The 20,379-nt window shown below is 42.6% G+C and overlaps 1 protein-coding gene across 1 annotated transcript; it reads left to right on the top strand.

Moving 5' to 3' along the window:
- The first annotated feature begins 7,845 nt into the window (after positions 1–7,845).
- LOC309556007 (procathepsin L-like) lies at positions 7,846–17,909 on the top strand. The gene is made up of 8 exons (XM_082258268.1): positions 7,846–7,993; positions 11,954–12,086; positions 13,373–13,495; positions 14,551–14,700; positions 14,828–15,052; positions 15,631–15,796; positions 15,876–15,993; positions 17,786–17,909. Exons 1-8 carry the CDS (start codon positions 7,956–7,958, stop codon positions 17,883–17,885), a joined length of 1,053 nt encoding a protein of 350 aa, XP_082114394.1. The 5' UTR covers positions 7,846–7,955; the 3' UTR covers positions 17,886–17,909.
- Positions 17,910–20,379: the final 2,470 nt, after the last annotated feature.

Below are 20,379 nucleotides of genomic sequence, written 5' to 3'. Positions count from 1 at the left end.
TCTTTCATGTGTATATTGAAAAAAAAAAAAAAACATTAAAGCTAACACACCCCAATGGACCAGAAATTAGATCTCAACCTTTTTTCCAATGCATTTAATACAAGGTCTTGACCTTATCAATTTGCTACTCTTGAAGTTATGTACAATGATTTCTATTCTCGGAGCAATGAAGATGCACATTTTTATTAAAGATCATATTCCCTGTTTTTATTTTACTGTTGTTTTTTAAATGTTGTAAATAAAATATTGAAATTCCTCTTCAATTTTTTGATGTTGTATATTGGATATGTTACATACTGTATTTGCCAGCAATATTCTGAGAATTGTACTATACACATTGAACGAAAATACGACACTGTGTTAACTTACCAATAAAAATGTTCTGGCTTGCAACTTTTGTTTTTTTTTCATCCAAAAAGTTTAATCTACTGTCAAGGGCTCTATTCTAACAAACAGATAATCCACCGATCATTCCTCTTACGGAAATTTTTGTCCAATTTTCTTACCGTCTGTAGGGATGATCGAACGGTTCGGGTCGACCATCGGTTCGACCCGAACATTGGGTGTTCGAAATTCGGCCGAATTCCGAACTATTTGCGGTAAAAGTTCGGAATTCAGCCACCAGAACCGCCCAAAATGCAATGGGACAGGAACTGGGCTTTAAAAGCCCGTGATTGGCCCAGAAACATCAGTAAAAGCCGATTGGAGTGACTAGGGGGTCCAGAGGCCAATCAGGAGTGAATACGCTCCCCAGTATATAACATAGCCCCGCCAAACCTCTAGCACTGTAATAGAGAGGCTGTGGAATAGAGTGGAAGCATTTCTGTTACTCCTGCTGCTCCAGTGTCATTTTGCAATTATTAGTGTGAGGAAAGGGATATGCAGTGTAGTTAGGGTACTATATACCACTATAGTTAGATTCAATAATCTAGTTTTTGTAGGGAAAGTTTTTTAGGTGTCAGGGTGACCGTAGTGTAGTTTTGGGTGAACTGACTCTGCTATGCCAGGGTGACCCCACTATGCAGATTCTGGGTTAGGGGTATACATATATATATATAAGTGTGTATATATATATATATATGTATATGTATATATATATACACACACATATATATATATATATATATATATATATATATATATATATATATATATACACATACATATATATATATATATATATATATATATATATATATATACACACACACACACATATATATATACCCCTATACAGAAGTTCAGATGTCATGCCTGCCTCCAAAGTCGCCCAATAAACGCCTGAAACAAAAACGCCCAGGTGTGAAAGGAGGGTAACACCATCCCTGCGCTACTGAAATTATAAGAAAAATAATCATTTTTTTCTGGTTCTGGACATGCTACAGAGCTGAAACTTCACAGGTACACTTTTTAGACACCCCAGACACTAAATCCAAAGAAATCTCAGATTTCTTTTTTCAATAATTTTTTCAATAATTGTCTCTCTATCAAAAACGACAATTTTTAAGAACTTTTTTTGTGTGATTCATAGTCCCTGGGGCATGACCCAGAGCCCTAGGCACTTTTTAGGGGCATTTATTGGGTTTTAGGGCTTCAAAATGGTGTTTTTTGATTCCAGAAGTTCGGGTCCCATTGATTTCAATGGGGTTCTGGAATCCGAACCGAACTTTCGAGAAATTCGGGTGTTCTGGCCAAACCAAACTTTTCAAAAGTTCGATCATCCCTAATATTCGTCTGTACTGCCCATTGGAAGGTTTGTTTTACTAACCATTAGTGGGTCTAATCGCAACGTTCATTTTCCACCGCAGTAATGAGAAAATTGGAAAGAGCAGGATGGAAATTTTATCTAGAACGAACACATTTCTAAAAGTGTATGCAGTTTTTGTTCGGAAAAGTCCATTCATTCCAAAATCAAATGTTAAAAGAAAGTGACATTTTTGAAAGACAAATACATTTCTGTGAATTTTTGTACTAATTTTTATGAGTTTTCCTAAGAATTTTAATTTGAAATTTTATCCATCTATGGGCAGCTTAAGGGCCTGTTCACATCCGACCACTGGTGCCATCAGGGAGACAGCCCATAAACATATGGGGGGCCAAGGCGCCACGAGGGGCCCGGCCGCCCAGGCCAATACTTGCAAACTGTTCCTAGTAATCTGTCCCATTACAGCTCAGTCCCGGGCTTTGTCTCGAAATCTGGGCTGTGGGGACAGCAGCAGTGCCATTGTTTCTAAATATATACACTGCCGGGCAGTGTATTTATGTAGAAGATCCGAACATCTTTTGCTCAGCAGTCTCCTGCACTCCAATCCCCTCTTCCCCCCACCCAATCTCCAGTGCCCTGCAGAGAGGAGCCAGAGCACAGCTACTGCTAACATTGTGCTGAGAGGGAAGTGAGCTGACCTGCGGTTCAAAGGAAAGTTTCTGGAGATCAGCTGGTAGCCTTTCATGTCAGGACAGAGGACAGAATTGTTTGCAGCATATGAGACCAGGGCCACTGATAAGGCAATACAACCTGTTGTACTGGGCCCAGGCCCCATCAGCTAAACAGGGGGGCCCAGAGCAGCTTTGTTGTTCATTTCTGTCAAAATTAATACATGGATTTTACTAGACCACACTCTCAATTCTACTTGCTACCAGGGCTTAAATACATTTCCCTCGGCCCCATCAGCTAAACAGGGGGGCCCAGGGCAGCTTTGTTGTTCATTTCTGTGAAAATGAATACATGGATTTTACTAGACCACACTCTCAATTCTACTTGCTACCAGGGCTTAAATACATTTCCCTGGGCCCCATCAGGTTAATAGAGGAGGTAGTTGCAAGGAAGGGACTTTTTTTCATTTTTGAGGTGTAGGTAGATAAAGTCAGTGCTGCTTTTCTGCTGCACCCCGTGGAGGGGGTATATGCAGTGTAGGCGGGGGTTGAAGGGGCCACTTCATGAGGACTGTATGGGGCCCCATGATTTCTAACAGCGGCCCTGCAGGAGACACTGGCAAGTAGGGTCAGAAGAGCAGATGCATGTATGGGGTGGTGGGGCAGCTAAGTCTGTTGTCCCCCCCCCCCCATTGCTGGCACACATCACTATAGAAGAACCAACAATCACTATGTGTATGTCCAGATAATGTTAACTTAAAGGGGAAGTTCTGCTTTAAGCACTCCTTCCCCACTCCTCTGCCACATTTGGCATGTCTTTTTTTTTTTTTTTTATTGTGGGTGGAGTGGGTATCTAGTTTTGACAGGTACCCGCTCTCACTTCCCCCTCACTCCCTGCAGTCTTCTGGAACACATCACAGGTCCCAGAAGACTGCCAGGCCATTCAGCAGGCACAGCAGGACTCACGCATGCGCAGTGTGCACCCGGCAGTGAAGCCACAAGCTGTCACAGCTGGATGCCCACAGTTTAAATGCAGAGGAGAGGAGAGGGAGAGAAGCGACGGTTCAGGTGAGCACATCACTGAATCGTGGGACAGGTGAGTGTGTGTTTATTAAAGGTCAGCAGCTACACATTTTTTAACTGCTGACTTTTAATAAACACAAAAACGACTGGAGCTCCGCTTTAATTTATGACCAATCCATTTAACCCTATGTTATCCAAACTTTGTAAAATAAAAAGTGCAAAAGTGCTCCTCACATAAATGAAATATTCGATATACAAAATAACACAGCTATCTCTTTGCTGGATTGGGCTGTATCTTTGCTAAATATATAGGGCTGTCTCTTTGCTGGATGGGACTGTCTCATTGCTTAAGATATGGGGCTGTCTCTTTGCTGAATATAAGGGACATGTCTCTTTACTAAAAGTGGCTGTCTTTGCTGTCTTTTTCTCTGAATATATGGGGATGTCTCTTTGCTGAATATATGGGTGTAGCACCCTCCTAGGTAGGTGCTAGGAAAACATATAGAGGGGGCCCTGCCTGCTTATCAGGAGGGCCTGATTGTTCAGCTAGGCTGTCATGTGTTAAACTTTCCAGGTGTGCCTGTTGAGCTTGGGGAGTCTCCCCACTGTATCCAACAGGGGCTCTCGTTGGACAGTGGAGGAAACCTGACCAATAGCACACCAGGGCTTGTATTTATCCCAGAGGGCAGAATATGCAGCAATGCTCACTGGGATGGGGTATAAGTCTGAGGGGAGCACATGACAGGGCATCTTTGGCGGGAAGCAGAGCCCCAGGAGGAGGGTGATGGCTGTCTCTCCTCCTATCAGCGTGAGGAAAGGTCCTTGGCGGTCGGCCTGAAGGACAGAAGGTTGAGCTGAGCTGCAGAAAGGGATTCAGTGTGCTGTGGACCGAGTGGAGCTGCTGGGCAGAAGTTTTCGGGAAAGCAGTGTCGTGAGTACTGTAAACTGCCCAGGGGTCTGCCTAGGATAGGGGACCACTCCAGAAGGTCAGAGGGATCTGGGAGCCAGCTAACCAGTAGAGGGGGCTTGGAAAGGGGGTGCCAGTGCTTAAGCCCTGAAGATAAGTGTGTGAAAGAGGGTGCCGGTGCGGGCCCTGAAGTGTTAAGCAATACAGCAGTCTTTTAAGTAGCTACCTCAGTGAAGAGGGGTAAAGGAAGCTTTAATTAGGACTTTGTGCCACATGAAAGTGTCAGAAGTCAATTCAGCGCTAACAGACAGCAAGTCAATGTTAACCAGGGTAAACCGGCATTGACCGGCATCATTGCTGAATATATGGGGCTGTCTCATTGCTGAATATATGGGGCTGTCTCATTGCTGAATATATGGGACTGACTCATTGCTGAATATATGGGGCTGTCTCATTGCTGAATATATGGGGCTGTCTCATTGCTGAATATATGGGACATGTCTCATTGCTGAATATATGGGACTGTCTCTTTGCTGAATATATGGGACTGTCTCATTGCTGAATATATGGGGCTGACTCATTGCTGAATATATGGGACTGTCTCATTGCTGAATATATGGGGCTGTCTCATTGCTGAATATATGGGGCTGACTCATTGCTGAATATATGGCGCTGTCTCATTGCTGAATATATGGGGCTGTCTCATTGCTGAATATATGGGGCTGTCTCATTGCTGAATATATGGGACTGTCTCTTTGCTGAATATATGGGGCTGTCTCATTGCTGAATATATGGGGCTGTCTCATTGCTGAATATATGGGGCTGTCTCTTTGCTGAATATATGGGTCTGTCTCATTGCTGAATATATGGGACTGTCTCATTGCTGAATATATGGGGCTGTCTCTTTGCTGAATATATGGGTCTGTCTCTTTGCTGAATATATGGGTCTGTCTCATTGCTGAATATATGGGACTGTCTCTTTGCTGAATATATGGGGCTGTCTCTTTGCTGAATATATGGGTCTGTCTCATTGCTGAATATATGGGACTGTCTCTTTGCTGAATATATGGGGCTGTCTCATTGCTGAATATATGGGGCTGTCTCATTGCTGAATATATGGGACTGTCTCATTGCTGAATATATGGGACTGTCTCATTGCTGAATATATGGGACTGTCTCATTGCTGAATATATGGGGCTGTCTCATTGCTGAATATATGGGGCTGTCTCATTGCTGAATATATGGGACTGTCTCATTGCTGAATATATGGGGCTGTCTAATTGCTGAATATATGGGACATGTCTCATTGCTGAATATATGGGGCTGTCTCTTTGCTGAATATATGGGGCTGTCTCTTTGCTGAATATATGGGTCTGTCTCATTGCTGAATATATGGGACTGTCTCATTGCTGAATATATGGGGCTGTCTCATTGCTGAATATATGGGGCTGAATATATGGGGCTGTCTCATTGCTGAATATATGGGACTGTCTCATTGCTGAATATATGGCGCTGTCTCATTGCTGAATATATGGGGCTGTCTCATTGCTGAATATATGGGACTGTCTCATTGCTGAATATATGGGGCTGTCTCATTGCTGAATATATGGGACTGTCTCATTGCTGAATATATGGGACTGTCTCATTGCTGAATATATGGGGCTGTCTCATTGCTGAATATATGGGACATGTCTCATTGCTGAATATATGGGGCTGTCTCATTGCTGAATATATGGGTCTGTCTCATTGCTGAATATATGGGACTGTCTCATTGCTGAATATATGGGACTGTCTCATTGCTGAATATATGGGGCTGTCTCTTTGCTGAATATATGGGGCTGTCTCATTGCTGAATATATGGGGCTGTCTCATTGCTGAATATATGGGACTGTCTCATTGCTGAATATATGGGGCTGTCTCATTGCTGAATATATGGGGCTGTCTCATTGCTGAATATATGGGACTGTCTCTTTGCTGAATATATGGGGCTGTCTCATTGCTGAATATATGGGGCTGTCTCATTGCTGAATATATGGGACTGTCTCATTGCTGAATATATGGGGCTGTCTCATTGCTGAATATATGGGGCTGTCTCATTGCTGAATATATGGGACTGTCTCTTTGCTGAATATATGGGGCTGTCTCATTGCTGAATATATGGGGCTGTCTCATTGCTGAATATATGGGACTGTCTCATTGCTGAATATATGGGGCTGTCTCATTGCTGAATATATGGGGCTGTCTCATTGCTGAATATATGGGACTGTCTCATTGCTGAATATATGGGGCTGTCTCATTGCTGAATATATGGGTCTGTCTCTTTGCTGAATATATGGGACTGTCTCTTTGCTGAATATATGGGGCTGTCTCATTGCTGAATATATGGGGCTGTCTCATTGCTGAATATATGGGGCTGTCTCATTGCTGAATATATGGGACTGTCTCTTTGCTGAATATATGGGGCTGTCTCATTGCTGAATATATGGGGCTGTCTCATTGCTGAATATATGGGGCTGTCTCATTGCTGAATATATGGGACTGTCTCATTGCTGAATATATGGGGCTGTCTCATTGCTGAATATATGGGGCTGTCTCATTGCTGAATATATGGGACTGTCTCATTGCTGAATATATGGGGCTGTCTCATTGCTGAATATATGGGACATGTCTCATTGCTGAATATATGGGGCTGACTCATTGCTGAATATATGGGGCTGTCTCTTTGCTGAATATATGGGACTGTCTCATTGCTGAATATATGGGACATGTCTCATTGCTGAATATATGGGGCTGTCTCATTGCTGAATATATGGGGCTGTCTCATTGCTGAATATATGGGACTGTCTCTTTGCTGAATATATGGGACTGTCTTATTGCTGAATATATGGGACTGTCTCATTGCTGAATACATGGGGCTGTCTCATTGCTGAATACATGGGGCTGTCTCATTGCTGAATATATGGGTCTGTCTCATTGCTGAATATATGGGTCTGTCTCATTGCTGAATATATGGGGCTGTCTCATTGCTGAATACATGGGGCTGTCTCATTGCTGAATACATGGGACTGTCTCATTGCTGAATACATGGGGCTGTCTCATTGCTGAATATATGGGGCTGTCTCATTGCTGAATATATGGGGCTGTCTCATTGCTGAATATATGGGGCTGTCTCATTGCTGAATATATGGGACTGTCTCATTGCTGAATACATGGGGCTGTCTCATTGCTGAATATATGGGGCTGTCTCATTGCTGAATATATGGGGCTGTCTCATTGCTGAATATATGGGACTGTCTCATTGCTGAATACATGGGGCTGTCTCATTGCTGAATATATGGGGCTGTCTCATTGCTGAATATATGGGGCTGTCTCATTGCTGAATATAAGGGGCTGCCCTAAAGTTGTGTAAGCGGACCCCAAACGTTTTTGATGGCTGTCCTGCCTCTCACCTATTATTACTACATCACTGCCCACCGTTTACGGCTCCGCCCACTCCGCTCTAAACACAACACACAGAGTCACGCGCTAGGCAGTCACATGAGCCCCCAGGGTAGAACCCGCCCCATTCCCGGGGATCGGCGAATAGACGAGCGCCTGCGTATTATGTAGGCAGGGCTACCAGTTCCCTTTATAAGCGCGCCGGTGTCTAGCAATGCCTGCAGTTTCTCTAGCTGGTGATCCCGTTGTGAGGTTTGTTGGGAAAATGGCGGAGAATGGGGCCAGGGAGGGGGGTGGAGGAGAGCTGAGGAATGTATAGCACGGCCTGTGTTTATTGTTTGTGAGCCATGGCGGCCACCCTAATGATATATATGAGTGGTGAGGGCGCGGAGACGGCTGTCGGTATTCCGTACACTGTGTGCCCCAGGGCAGTGTCCGTTCCTGTGTGTATAGTGTTCTTATTGTGTTACCGTCTCCTCCCTGCTCTTCATGACTCAGCTGTCCTGTGTACTTGTTTACCCCTGTCTGTGTATGGAGGATGCAGGCTGATCTCATTAGATGACTGCTCCCTTTCCTCACTCTCTAATTCCATGCACTATGTTGGAATCCTACACTGTCTTAAGCTGGATACACTATACCATTTTTTTTTTTTCCTGTTTACCAAAACCATGTAATCTGAGGTAAAACCTAAACCCTTTCAATGTGTATGCAATCAGGCAGGCCCTTCCAATATATACTTGAAGGTAAATCTAAAGGAAACAAAAGTTGTATAGTGTGTATCCAGCTTTACACTTCTCCCATCTGAGGGGAACGAGCTTAACCTTTTCTATGCAGTAGGGAATGGTCACAACCCTTTCAGGCTTCAGAATTCACACTAATGGGAGAATTTACTTTATTGATGATGTTCATAGCCACCAATCAGCTTCTAGCTTCAGTGTGTTTAGTTAAGCTTTAAAAACAAAACTGCAAGCTGATTGGCTACTTTGCAGGGCTGATCTAGTTCAGTTACATAAGATCAGTGTAAGGACTCAATTCTGTTCTGTGTCCCCTATTCTGCATACTTGTGTAATGGTGTTTATACTAGCATGCTGCTGATGTAACCAAGATCTTATGCTCATACAGGGTGTATGCGTCTATACCTGTGTGCAGGTGGTGTATACCTGTGCTTCCCCTATGCAGGTGTACATGGCACTCCCTCACATGGGGTACAGATTCATGTGCCAGTTTAAAGCTCTACCAAATCTGCCCACCGCCAGCTAAGCAGAGGCACCTGTTTAAAGATTTTTACTTTGTCCTGAAGACAACTTTTTAAAATGTTTGCTTTGTCCTGGTGGCAGTGGCCAGTGAGGGGAGAGGTTTTTTTTTTTTTTTTTTTTTTTTCCCCACCCATCCCTAGCATGTACACAGCAATGGATTGGGGATTTAAACCTCCCTATTTAATTTCAAAGCTGTGATGAAATGGCTCTATGTACATCAAGTGGGACAGAAAACGTATTTAGTGTTCTGGGTTTGGTATCATCAAATATTATAGGTCCCTTTTTTACATGGGTGATCCAACGAGGTCCACCTGATTTTCAGACTCACCTGATTGGACCTCCTAGTCTTTTTCGAGCAGTGGATGTCAGCAGATGCATGTTCACTGACACTCACTGCTATCCGATCCAGTCTGCCAAAAAACAGATGGATGGTGGTCCTATTCCCCATTCTTCTAGCAGATCAGGTGACACCAGATATGCGGTCCATTTCTAGCCATCGGATCGGTAATCTGTCTTAGTGGAGAGATCCCCTGCTGAGCAAGCGGATTCTACATTGCGGAGATGCTTGTGTGAAAGGCCTTTATGGACTGGAATGACACCACTCCTGCTCATGTGCACAGGAGCACATTCTGGTACCAAGGTGTGCAGAGTTTAGTAAACTGTACATTGAGATCTATAATTGGGGCTCATTCACATGCATTTGGATGTTTTGCACATATTTAAACACAGTGCTGTAGTTATCAGTGAGCCTATGCACACAGCTGGTCTACATATGAAAATGAGTGTAGAAAACCTGCACATTTTATGCAAGTACATGTATAAACATTAGTACCTATGTGTCACAAGGCCCGTGGGCCGAATCTGGCCATCAAGGCCATTTCATGTGGCCCTTTGCACCTCTCCGGCAGCTGCAGGAGAACTCCAGTCTTCCTCCAGACCCTGTATTTTTTTTCTTTCCAGTAATGCCTACAGCTTCTTCCCAGTAGCAGCAAAAGATAAGCGGGGTGCATTGTAAAGGAAGGTGGGAGACTCAATTCTATGATGGTGGAGAGGCTCTTGACTACTTGTAAAAGGGTAATGGATGCTTTGGACATCTAGTCTTACAGATACAACTGGCCCTTTTGAGGGCAATCGTAATGCTGATGCGGCCCAGGATTAAATTGAGTTTGACACCCCTGCATTAGTACTTCAGGAGCATATTTTATGTAGGATCTTGTTTTTGTGCATCTAAAAGCAGTGTTTTTCTGCCTGTGTGAATGAGTCATCATTCATATAATTGGGACCAGGCTTAAAAACTGCTTTTGTTGTAGAAGGGATGGCTTTGTCAGTGCCAGTAGGAGGTGGAAATCGAACAGGGCAGTTGTACAGAAGTCAGTCAGTAGATCAACTTCTGTACAACATCCTCTGCCTATACATGGATGAATTTGGCTGGTCCTTGCTAAACCAGTTGTCTTGATCAATGTATGACCAGACCCTACTGAGCACTCAGGTCAGGAAGAGGACCAGTGTGCTGTAGGTTTTTTTTTTTTTTTTTTTTAAAGCATTGTCAAACTATTGTGTTTTATTTTTTTCCATTTTTACGTTGTGGTTGGGGGGGGGGGGGAACTATGTACACACCATTTAAATGGGTAGTGGGATCTGGGTGCCCCCTTGTTAAAGTGGACTTCAATACTTCAGAGAAGCCCCTTGCCTGCAGACCCCCCCCCCCCCCCCCCAACCATTGGCCAGGGGAAAATGTCCTTATCCCCATCAACATGTTGACGAGATATGGCCTGGTACGATGGCTTTTTTATTTCCGGCATGTCTTGTTTTACATTTAGCTGTTAGCGGGGAAGCCCACTGACAGCTGATAACTCATCAGTTAAGGATGCAGTGGCCAGCTTCCTGACCCACTCCTACAAGCGGTTGTGTACTCAGTAAAAAAAAAAAAAAAAAACCTGCAGGACAAAGGCATAATAGCTCATTATGAAATGCCTTTAAACGAAGCCCCGACACGGTCGCCTGGACAACTCTAAAGGTGCTGTCATGTTGCCTCGGCATCTCTTCCTGGTTCTGCGGCTCTGCCACTGCGAGTGGCCGAAGCCCTGATGTCACTCCCACGCATGCGCGCAGGAGTTTCACTTTCCAGCAAGGAGCTCTGAAGGTTCCGCCGGACCTTCAGAGCGCATGCGCCGCAAGTCAGCGGCTGCATGCAGGGCGAATATCTCCTAAACCGTGCAGGTTTTTTTTATTGTACCTACAGGTAACACTTATTATAGGCTTACCTGTAGGTAAAAGTCAAATAATGGAGTATACTACCACTAACAAGCAGTTATTCACAGTTCATTAAAGAGAGAAAAACAAAAGGCAAAACTGCTTATGTTTAAAAATGTGAACCTAAGGTTTAACACTGAAGACGGGGGGGGGGGGGGTATTCCTGCTGGTGCCCCATAAACTAATTAACCAGAAGGTTTCTTGGTAAGATGCTATTAGAAAAAAGTGGTTCCAAACTAATGAGTGTAGGTGATTTGACATAGCCCTGCAGTGGTCACAATTTTAAGAGGCTTTCCCACCCTTAAAGCAAACATGAGGAAACATTCAAAATGTATCTGTCTCCCAAGTAAGAACAGATCTTTCCCTAGATGAGGAAGCTGGAACTTTTAAACCTCAAAGGCCTTCTGGGAGTTCATTGTCTTGGTGTTGCACTTGTTGGGGGCTTGGGACCTTCTGCTCAGTGGTGTGCCTTGCTCTCATGATGCCTTTGCACTTAAACCTTTTGACTAGTACAATATTTAATAAATGCTGCATAACGTAGTACTTGAGTGTTTTGTGCCTCAGAGTAAATTAGTTTTCCACTTATTGCTCTTTATTTGATCTTCCAAACAAACACCTAAGGCCCTCTCTTCTACTTGGAACTATTGACTTTGCGTTGTAATCTCTATTACCTGTGCCTAATAGATTAATTTTCTACCTACAGGTTAGAAATCATGATGTTCCTTGTAGTTGCTTCCCTGTGTTTAGCATCGGTATTCGCTCTTCCTGTACATGACCCAGCATTGGATGAAACATGGAACCTGTTTACTGCTTTTTATAATAAAAAATATGAGAAGGTAAGTTTAACTGCTACCTTCCATAAACTGAAGTTTACAATTGGTAGTAATCTAAAGCATTTCTGTAAGATGCCCAAACACCTGCACTAGAATCTGCTAGAAGGGCAAACATTTTTTTTTTTTTAATCCTAAAATTGTGGTAATTTACTAAAACTGGTGCAGCTGTCCATAGTAACCAATCGTCCAAGTTTTATTAAAGCTTAAGGCTCCTTTCACACAGGCGGACCGTTCAGATCCGCCTGTCCTCTCTCTCTTTTTTTTTTTTTTTTTTTTTTTTTTTTTTTGGTGGATCTGAACAGTCCCCCCCCCCATGCATCTCTATGGGGGATCGGATGTCAGCGGAGACAAGTCCGCTGACATCCGATCCATCAAATCTGGACGGATGGAAACCCTATTTTCCATCCGTCCAGTGGATCGGATGAGGACGGACCGACGGTCCGTTCCCATCCGATTTCCCCATAGAGACGCATGGGGAACTGACAGCTGTGTCTCCGCACACAGCACGGAGACACAGCTGCCATCCTCCTGCTCAGCGGGGGATCGGCGGCTCCATCCCTCGCTGAGAAAACGGAATCCGTCCGACAGACGGATAGTGTGAAAGGAGCCTTATTGAAGAAGCTGAAGTAAGAAGCCAATTGGTTGCAATGTACAGCTGCACCTGTTCTAATCTCCCCCTGTGTTCCTGTGGAATCAATCCACCCTACCCTTCCTGGTCTGGCTTAGAAAATCGGTGAACATTGATACAAGAGCTCATGCTGTCCAATGCAATCAACATGTGGCGGTTCTATTGGATAACTGCAAAAGCTCCCTAAATACTGTTTTAATCCTATTCCAGCCACCTCTTTGTGAAGAGTAACTTATTTCACTGGTTTTTCACCTCCTCCCTCCCCCTTCCAGTATACCTATTCCAACACCCCACCGTCATCCAATCTTTTTCTGCTCTAGTCCAGTAGACGTGGAGCATATTGTAGCCACTTGTTTTGGCACATACTTGTGTCGTGTAATCAATTTACATCTGTTTAGCTACCACAAAAACATCAGATTTTTTTTTTTCCTCAATGGGAGTTTCCAACATTAAACTGTAATGCAGCTTTGTTCCACAGCCTTCATAAAGAGGTAATTATGTAGGTGAATAAAATTTTGTATTAAATCAATAACCATACAGTAATCAGAATTAAAGCATACATCATATGGTATTGAGCTTTAGCATTAATGCTGGGTGGGTCATATAAAAGCTTGTGTTGGCTGAATCTTCTCCTAAAATGGCTAAACCTTTTATTTTTTAGGATGATGGTACATGGAGGAGGTTGGTATTCGAGGATAACTTTAGGAAAATCATGAAACACAATATGGAATATGCTGCAGGAAAACACACTTACAGCCTTGGAATGAACCATTTTGGGGACATGGTAAGTGTACATGTAACCTAACCTTTGTGGAACAAAGCCTTCAGTTAAATGCAAGCAGGCTATGTCTCCAAGAAAACTTCTCAAATGTACACAAAGCTGCACATACACAGCTTCATTCTTGGCCTGGTGTCTGAGCCAGGGTGATTTGATTCCATGGATGTGTGATCAAGCTATACAATGCATACCTGGAACATACAGATTCTGAGTGCCAACATAGATGTCATGAATGTGTTAAAGTAAAGGAACTGTAAAAGCTTAAAGATATTGCATGTAGGCATTGTAGTATCAAAATCCATGTGTTGTACCGAGGTCAAGTCCACCTCCTATAACCCGGAAGTTTTTTTATTTTTTTAACTCCTTCTTTGGAAATATGTGAACACATAGTGGTAGATTTTTTTAAAAAAAACTGGTGCAGCTGTGCATGGTAGCCAATAAGCTTCTAACCTCAGCTTGTTAAATTAAGCTTTGGCAATAAAACCTGGAAGCTGTTTGGTTTCTCTAGCTTTAGTAAATAAACCCCATGATGTCCAGAACAGGGTCAATATATAAGTGTTAAAGACCTGGTCTTGTACAATAAAGTTCCAGTGGGTCAGCAACATAGAACCGCAGGGAGCGTGTAGTGGATCATAGGCATAGGTATGTGGCACCAGCAGTTGCTGACAACTGTCATCCCATATCAATAGAATATGCATATGCAAAAGTAGTTGTATCAACTGGCATCTATAGAGGACATGATTCTCAAACAATAGTGGAGCATACTAGTCATGGGTGAGAACTACAGAAGTGTTTTTTTTAAACATCCATCATGAAGAGTAAGCTGTTATAAAGCTTTTTGTTGGGTTATCTATCATGTTACTGCATATTTAGATAAGTGTTCCTGAACACAGCTTGGATATTAGCAGAATGTAATGGTAGTTTTCTACTTGAATATGTATATTGTGTGGTTCCTACAGAGCCTGTTGAAGAGGCAGTCTTCACTGCTTTGTAGTTAGAAACATGGCTTTCTTGGTACTGTAGAATTGAATTTAATAGGGATATGCATGTCTTGATTCTAGACTACAGAAGAATTTAAACAGCTAATGAATGGATACAAACATAAACCAAACAAGATGCAAGGAGCAACATTCCTGCCACCAATTAACTTTGAGGCTCCAAAACAAGTTGACTGGAGGGAAAAAGGCTATGTAACTCCAGTGAAAGATCAGGTATAAATTAAGTTTCTGCTTTTTGCAGGTGTTGAAATCAATTGCCCGGCAGATCTTAAATGTGCTGTTGCATAATGGTTCTAATGCTGAAAGCTGCAAAATGCTTATCCTTTTATTTTATTTTCAGGGCCACTGTGGTTCATGCTGGGCTTTCAGTGCAACTGGTGCTTTGGAAGGTCAAAACTTCAGGAAGACTGGGAAGCTTGTGTCCTTGAGTGAGCAAAATCTTGTGGACTGCTCTGCAGCAGAAGGCAATCAGGGTTGCAATGGAGGGTTGATGGATAACGCCTTTCAATACATTCTTGACAATAATGGCATAGATTCTGAGGAATCCTATCCATATGTTGCTGAGGTAAGACTTTTCTACAAAAAAAAAAAAAAAATTGACTTGGGTTTGAGATTTTAATAAGTGATCTACTTTGGGGATCAGAGTGGGCAGTCCACTCAAATTCTTACTAGTAGTCATTTTGGCTTTTATTTACTGGACTTTCATGTTTACATTGGAAATGTTGGACTGTTTGTCTTTCAGAGATTACAATCAATCTCACTATAGGTAAATCTGGAGATTGCTGAAAACTGACAATTGGATCTATACTGAATATACAGAATCTGTTGACTGAAATGACTTTAGTTGATCAACCTCTAATGTAAAACATGCCTCTGTCTTCTATGCCTTATGACTAAAGGTTCCATGGCTGTCTTATCCTATAGCCCTAATTTGCTGCCTAGGTTTAGTGTTGGTAGTGCAAACTATGGGAATAGGAGGGGGGAGTGGTGGCTACCTATGCATGATCTTATGTCTATTAAGTGTTCCAAAGATGTAATTTCACACAACTCTGTACCTGACTACATTACTGCTGTCTGACAGCTCTCTAAATGTCGCTAACTTCCTGTTGGGTTACATAATCTTCATTACTTGTCTTTTTATAGGATCAAGACTGCAAATATAATCCGGACAGCAGGGCTGCCAATGACACAGGCTTCATGGATGTTGAATCTGGGAATGAGAAGGCTTTAATGAAAGCTGTAGCATCAGTTGGTCCAGTCTCTGTAGCCATTGATGCAGCACATCAGTCATTCCAGTTCTATCAACATGGTATATAATTTTTTTTTTCTTACTAAACCTGACCTTACTTGAGACTGAACTTTATGTACTAATGTAAAACTACTTGCAGGAATTTACTATGAACCTGAATGCAGCAGTAAAGACCTTGACCATGGTGTTCTGGTTGTTGGCTATGGATTTGAAGGAGAGGATGTTGATGGCAAGAAATACTGGATTGTTAAAAACAGGTATGTTTTTCAAAATTAACTCTGTGAAATACAGGTTGGGGAAATTTTGCTGAGTCACTAACCTCAGGCAAAGCTTGCACTGGAGGCTCTCTCGTAATGGGAGTCTTTCAATGGAAAAGGTTAGAATTGCTAACTTTATGTTCATGGTATATTGACTCACCGCTAAATACATTTGCTGGAAGAACTTTGGCAAGGCCTCTGGGCAGTGCAGGTTGCATAAGGAGTCTTGAGAGTAAAAGGGTTGCATAAAACATATTAACTCAAACTAATGTAGCTTAACTGTCCTTGGGTGGCTGCATTGGGTTTGACTGACCATTTTTGGCAAATACTGAAATGGCTGGATATGAGTTTTTCTTGATTTTTACACCTGAGCAGTTTTGGGCTCTTTGCAGGGCAGCATTAAATTTAATTTCAGGTACTTTAAATATGTACTCAACCTTCAGGCATTTGTCTACCAATGGAAAGTGGTAGGGGACCAGTTTTACAGGCTAAATCCTTTTTATACATGCCTATTTTAGAAGTGTGCTTGATTTCTGTTTCTGTGGTTTTTACAGGCTCTTGCCTTCAATCTATGGGGCCAAAAACACTAAATTCTGCTTCCAAAAGCTCGTCTGGCTTTGGAGCACCAGGTTCCTAGCTACAGGCATCCGAGCACTTGTATTTGAATTGCTACCACTTAATAGGATTTTGAGTTTTGTACCCAATGCTAAGGTGTGAATGGGAGGGGGCTTGCACAGACTATACAAGTATCTTGTGTAAAACCACCCCCATGAAATGGTGTTGAGGCAGACAATGTTTGTACACAGCATGCAATGCCTTTAATGGCCTCTTAATGCACTGGACACACTGGCCATCACGGACAGGAAGCAGTGGTCTAATGTTACCAGGTGAATATAGAGGGGTCAAAACGAATGCAGTCACCTGAGCACTAGTAAACTGCGCACATATATATATTAGTGTATACAGGTCCCTCTAAAAAAAATTAGCATTGGACTTCAGGCATTTTGGCATTTCCCTCTCCCCAGTCTTCCTCAGGGTCCGGTCACCTCTTCTCGTTGTGCAGCGTTTTCGGCCACACTTTTTCCTTCCCACAGAGGTGCCTTGATACAGCACTTTGGGAACAGCCTATTCGTTCAGCAATTTCTTTGTGTCTTACCCTCTTGGTTGACGGTGTCAATGATGGCCTTCTGGACAGTCAGGTCGGCAGTCTTACCCATGATTGCGGTTTTGAGCAATGAACCAGGCTGGGAGTTTTTAAAAGCCTCTAATCTTTTGCAGGTGTTTAGAGTTAGTTGATTCAGATGATTAGGTTAATGGCTCATTTAGAGAACCTTTTCATGATATGCTATTTTTTGAGATAGGAATTTTGGGTTTTCATGAGCTGTATGCCAAAATCATCAATATTAAAACAATAAAAGGCTTGCACTACTTCAGTTGTGTGTAATGAATCTAAAATATATGAAAGTCTAATGTTTATCAGTACATTACAGAAAATAATGAACTTTATCACAATATGCTAATTGAGGGACGTGTGTGTGTGTGTGTGTGTGTGTATAGGTTTGAGTCCCTTTTTAGCAATAGCTGTAACAATAGAAAATAAACTAGCTGTGCTAAATTACTTTTTATGGCTTCAGTACGGTCACTAGTCAAACAATTTTATGCTGAGAAAAGTTCAGATTTAACTGGTATGCTTGTCAAAGTTGGTGACTACTTCAAGCCTGAAGTTAAGGTTGCAAGGAAAATGGACATGTGCAAGTCTCATCTGCAATACAATTTTTTTTTTTTCTTTTAGCTGGGCTGAGACATGGGGAGACAAAGGATACATCTACATTGCCAAAGACAAGAAGAATCATTGCGGAATTGCTACAGCTGCCAGCTATCCTTTAGTTTAGGAGCCAATGAAGAATTTTTTATATTGATTTATCTAAAAACTACAAAATATCATGACTACCCTGAGTAACCTCACATCTAAGCTGGACTGTTAGTTTTAAGTTTAATTTTAGTGTTTTAATGTAATTTTGTTTTAAATGTGGCACTTATTTTTTTTATAAAATAAAAACCTGTTTTACTCCAATATTCTTTTTGGTTTGATGGGCTGTGCAATAAGTGACCAATATCCTGAAAATATAAGTTGCCTAGTTAGGACTTATGCAGTACTTGACACTACTGGAGATGGGACTTATGATTTACCCCCTTGGCATGTTTTGGTCAGTGACTCAGCTAGTCAACGATGTTCCAAATGAATTGCATGGTACAAAGTAAGCTTCACATTAAAAATGGTGCATGTGTGGTGCGGTTTTCAACCCATTAAAAAGGAATGGGGCTGAAATCACACTGCACAGAACTTCAAGTAAAGCAAAGGAACCTCCAGTGTTCTGTGTATTGCCATGCAGTGCCTAGTGTGAATGAGCCCTTAGGCCTCTTTCACACGAGCGATCAGATCCACCTGTCAGGTTGTTTTTTTTTTGGGCGGATCTGATTGGATCCCCCCATGCATCCCTATGGGGCAGCAGATGTCAGCGGAGACATTAGATGTCTGCTGCCATCCACATCCGATCCTGTCTCTAAAATCCAGACGGATGGAAACCCTATTTTCCATAGGATCGGCCAAGCGGTCTGCTCTCATTTGATTCCCCCATAGAGATGCATAGGGCTCTCTCCCTCTCTGCACACAGAGCGGAGAGGGAGAGGTCACCTTCCTGCTCAGCAGGGATCTGTTTACGATCCCCTGCTGAGCAGCACTGATCCGCCTACGGAGGGGGACCGCGTGAAAGAGCCCTTAGTTGGTTTGGTCCAGCATGACCCAAAAGAATGAATCCCTATACTAAATGACTTGAATGAGAGCTGTAACTTGCTCTATGTACCATTTGGCTACAAACCATTTGTAGTGTCTCAGATTTCATTAGCTGCCAGGACAGCAGTCGGGTTGAGTGCTTCACAACTATAACAGGAAGCACTTCTCCAAACCACAAGGCATCCTGATTGATGAGGTCATAATCTTTACAACATTCAATCTACCTCTTCAGTCAGAAGATTCAATTTGATAGGGCTTCATGTAAATGGCTGAACTACCCAGACATGAATATATCCTTTCACCAGAAGGGTGTCCTTCTTTTCCCAGAAGGGGAGTCAAATGAGATGCTGCTGGAATACAGCACTGTATATAGCTGATGCCATACATAGTATTGTACAGCAGTTGCATCGCTTGGTAATTGAGCCTAATTGGCCAAACAAAGCAAGCCAAACGATTTGACAAACTGGAGTTGGGTTTTAAAGACCCTGCAAATCTAAAATGTATGGGCCAGGGTTTTTTTTATATTTCTTATGACTTTAAAACACCTAGGTTGTACTACATGACTGCATTTACAGCATCTCTGTAAAGGGTATCATTCGCGCCCCCCCATCTGGACCAGTCTGCCTCTGACTCAAGTGTTTTTTATATATATATATATATATATATATATTACTACCAAAGAAGTTTATTCCAACAGGGCTGGAGGTCTCAGCCTTTGCCAAATCTTAACAGCCTTTTGCTCACATACATACACGTTTATACAGAAATTTTGAAAAGACTAAACGGCTACAACAGGTCACGGGCTTTCCCCGTTCTAGTCCCATATGGCAGAATAAGTTGCCTGGAACTGGCAAAGATGAAGCGGGGTCCAAGATGGGAGTAAAAATTGGGGATAACTCATCATATTAAGGATGGCACCCTATGTCCCTTTGAGTAATTGCACGTGAAATTGTCTTTGCCAACGTCTATGCTTTTTTTACTTCAACTCACAACATGCTATAGTGGCCTTGGGTCAGTCTGTGGAATGGCAACAATTCCTAATGCCGTTGTTTAAAGTGTCAAACTACAGCCACGAAAGGCTTTCTTAAGCTGCTATGCAATGGTGTTAACTTATTTGCTCACCAAACTCCCAAGTGTTGGGAGAGAGATCTTGGCCCATTTGTGGATGACCAATGGGAGGAAGTGCTTCAGGCTGTACCTGCTCCCCCCCCCCCCCCCCCCCCCCATTGTGATGGAGGCTCATGCAATTCTACATACTCCTGAGGGTGCACCTTACTCCAGTTAGGTTGCACAATGGGCATCTTTAAGACTCACCCACTGGTAGTAAATGCTCTAGGGACTAAGGATGATCGAACTTTTGAAAAGTTCGACCAGAACACCCGAATTTTCCAAAAGCTCGGATTTCATAACCCCATTGAAATCAATGGGACCTGAACTTTGGTAATCAAAAAACACCATTTTGAAGCCCTAAAACCCAATAAATGCCCCTAAAAAGTGCCTAGGGTTCTGGGTCATGCCCCATTAACTAATCACACAAAAAAAAGTTCTTAAATTGTCATTTTTGATAAAGCCAATTATTGAAAAAGAGATTT

Source organism: Pelophylax lessonae, assembly GCF_965119305.1.
Source record: "Pelophylax lessonae genome assembly, chromosome: 1".
NCBI classification, from domain to species: domain Eukaryota; kingdom Metazoa; phylum Chordata; class Amphibia; order Anura; family Ranidae; genus Pelophylax; species Pelophylax lessonae.
Note: the sequence above shows the minus strand (reverse complement) of the source record. Positions and strands in the feature narration are given on the sequence as shown.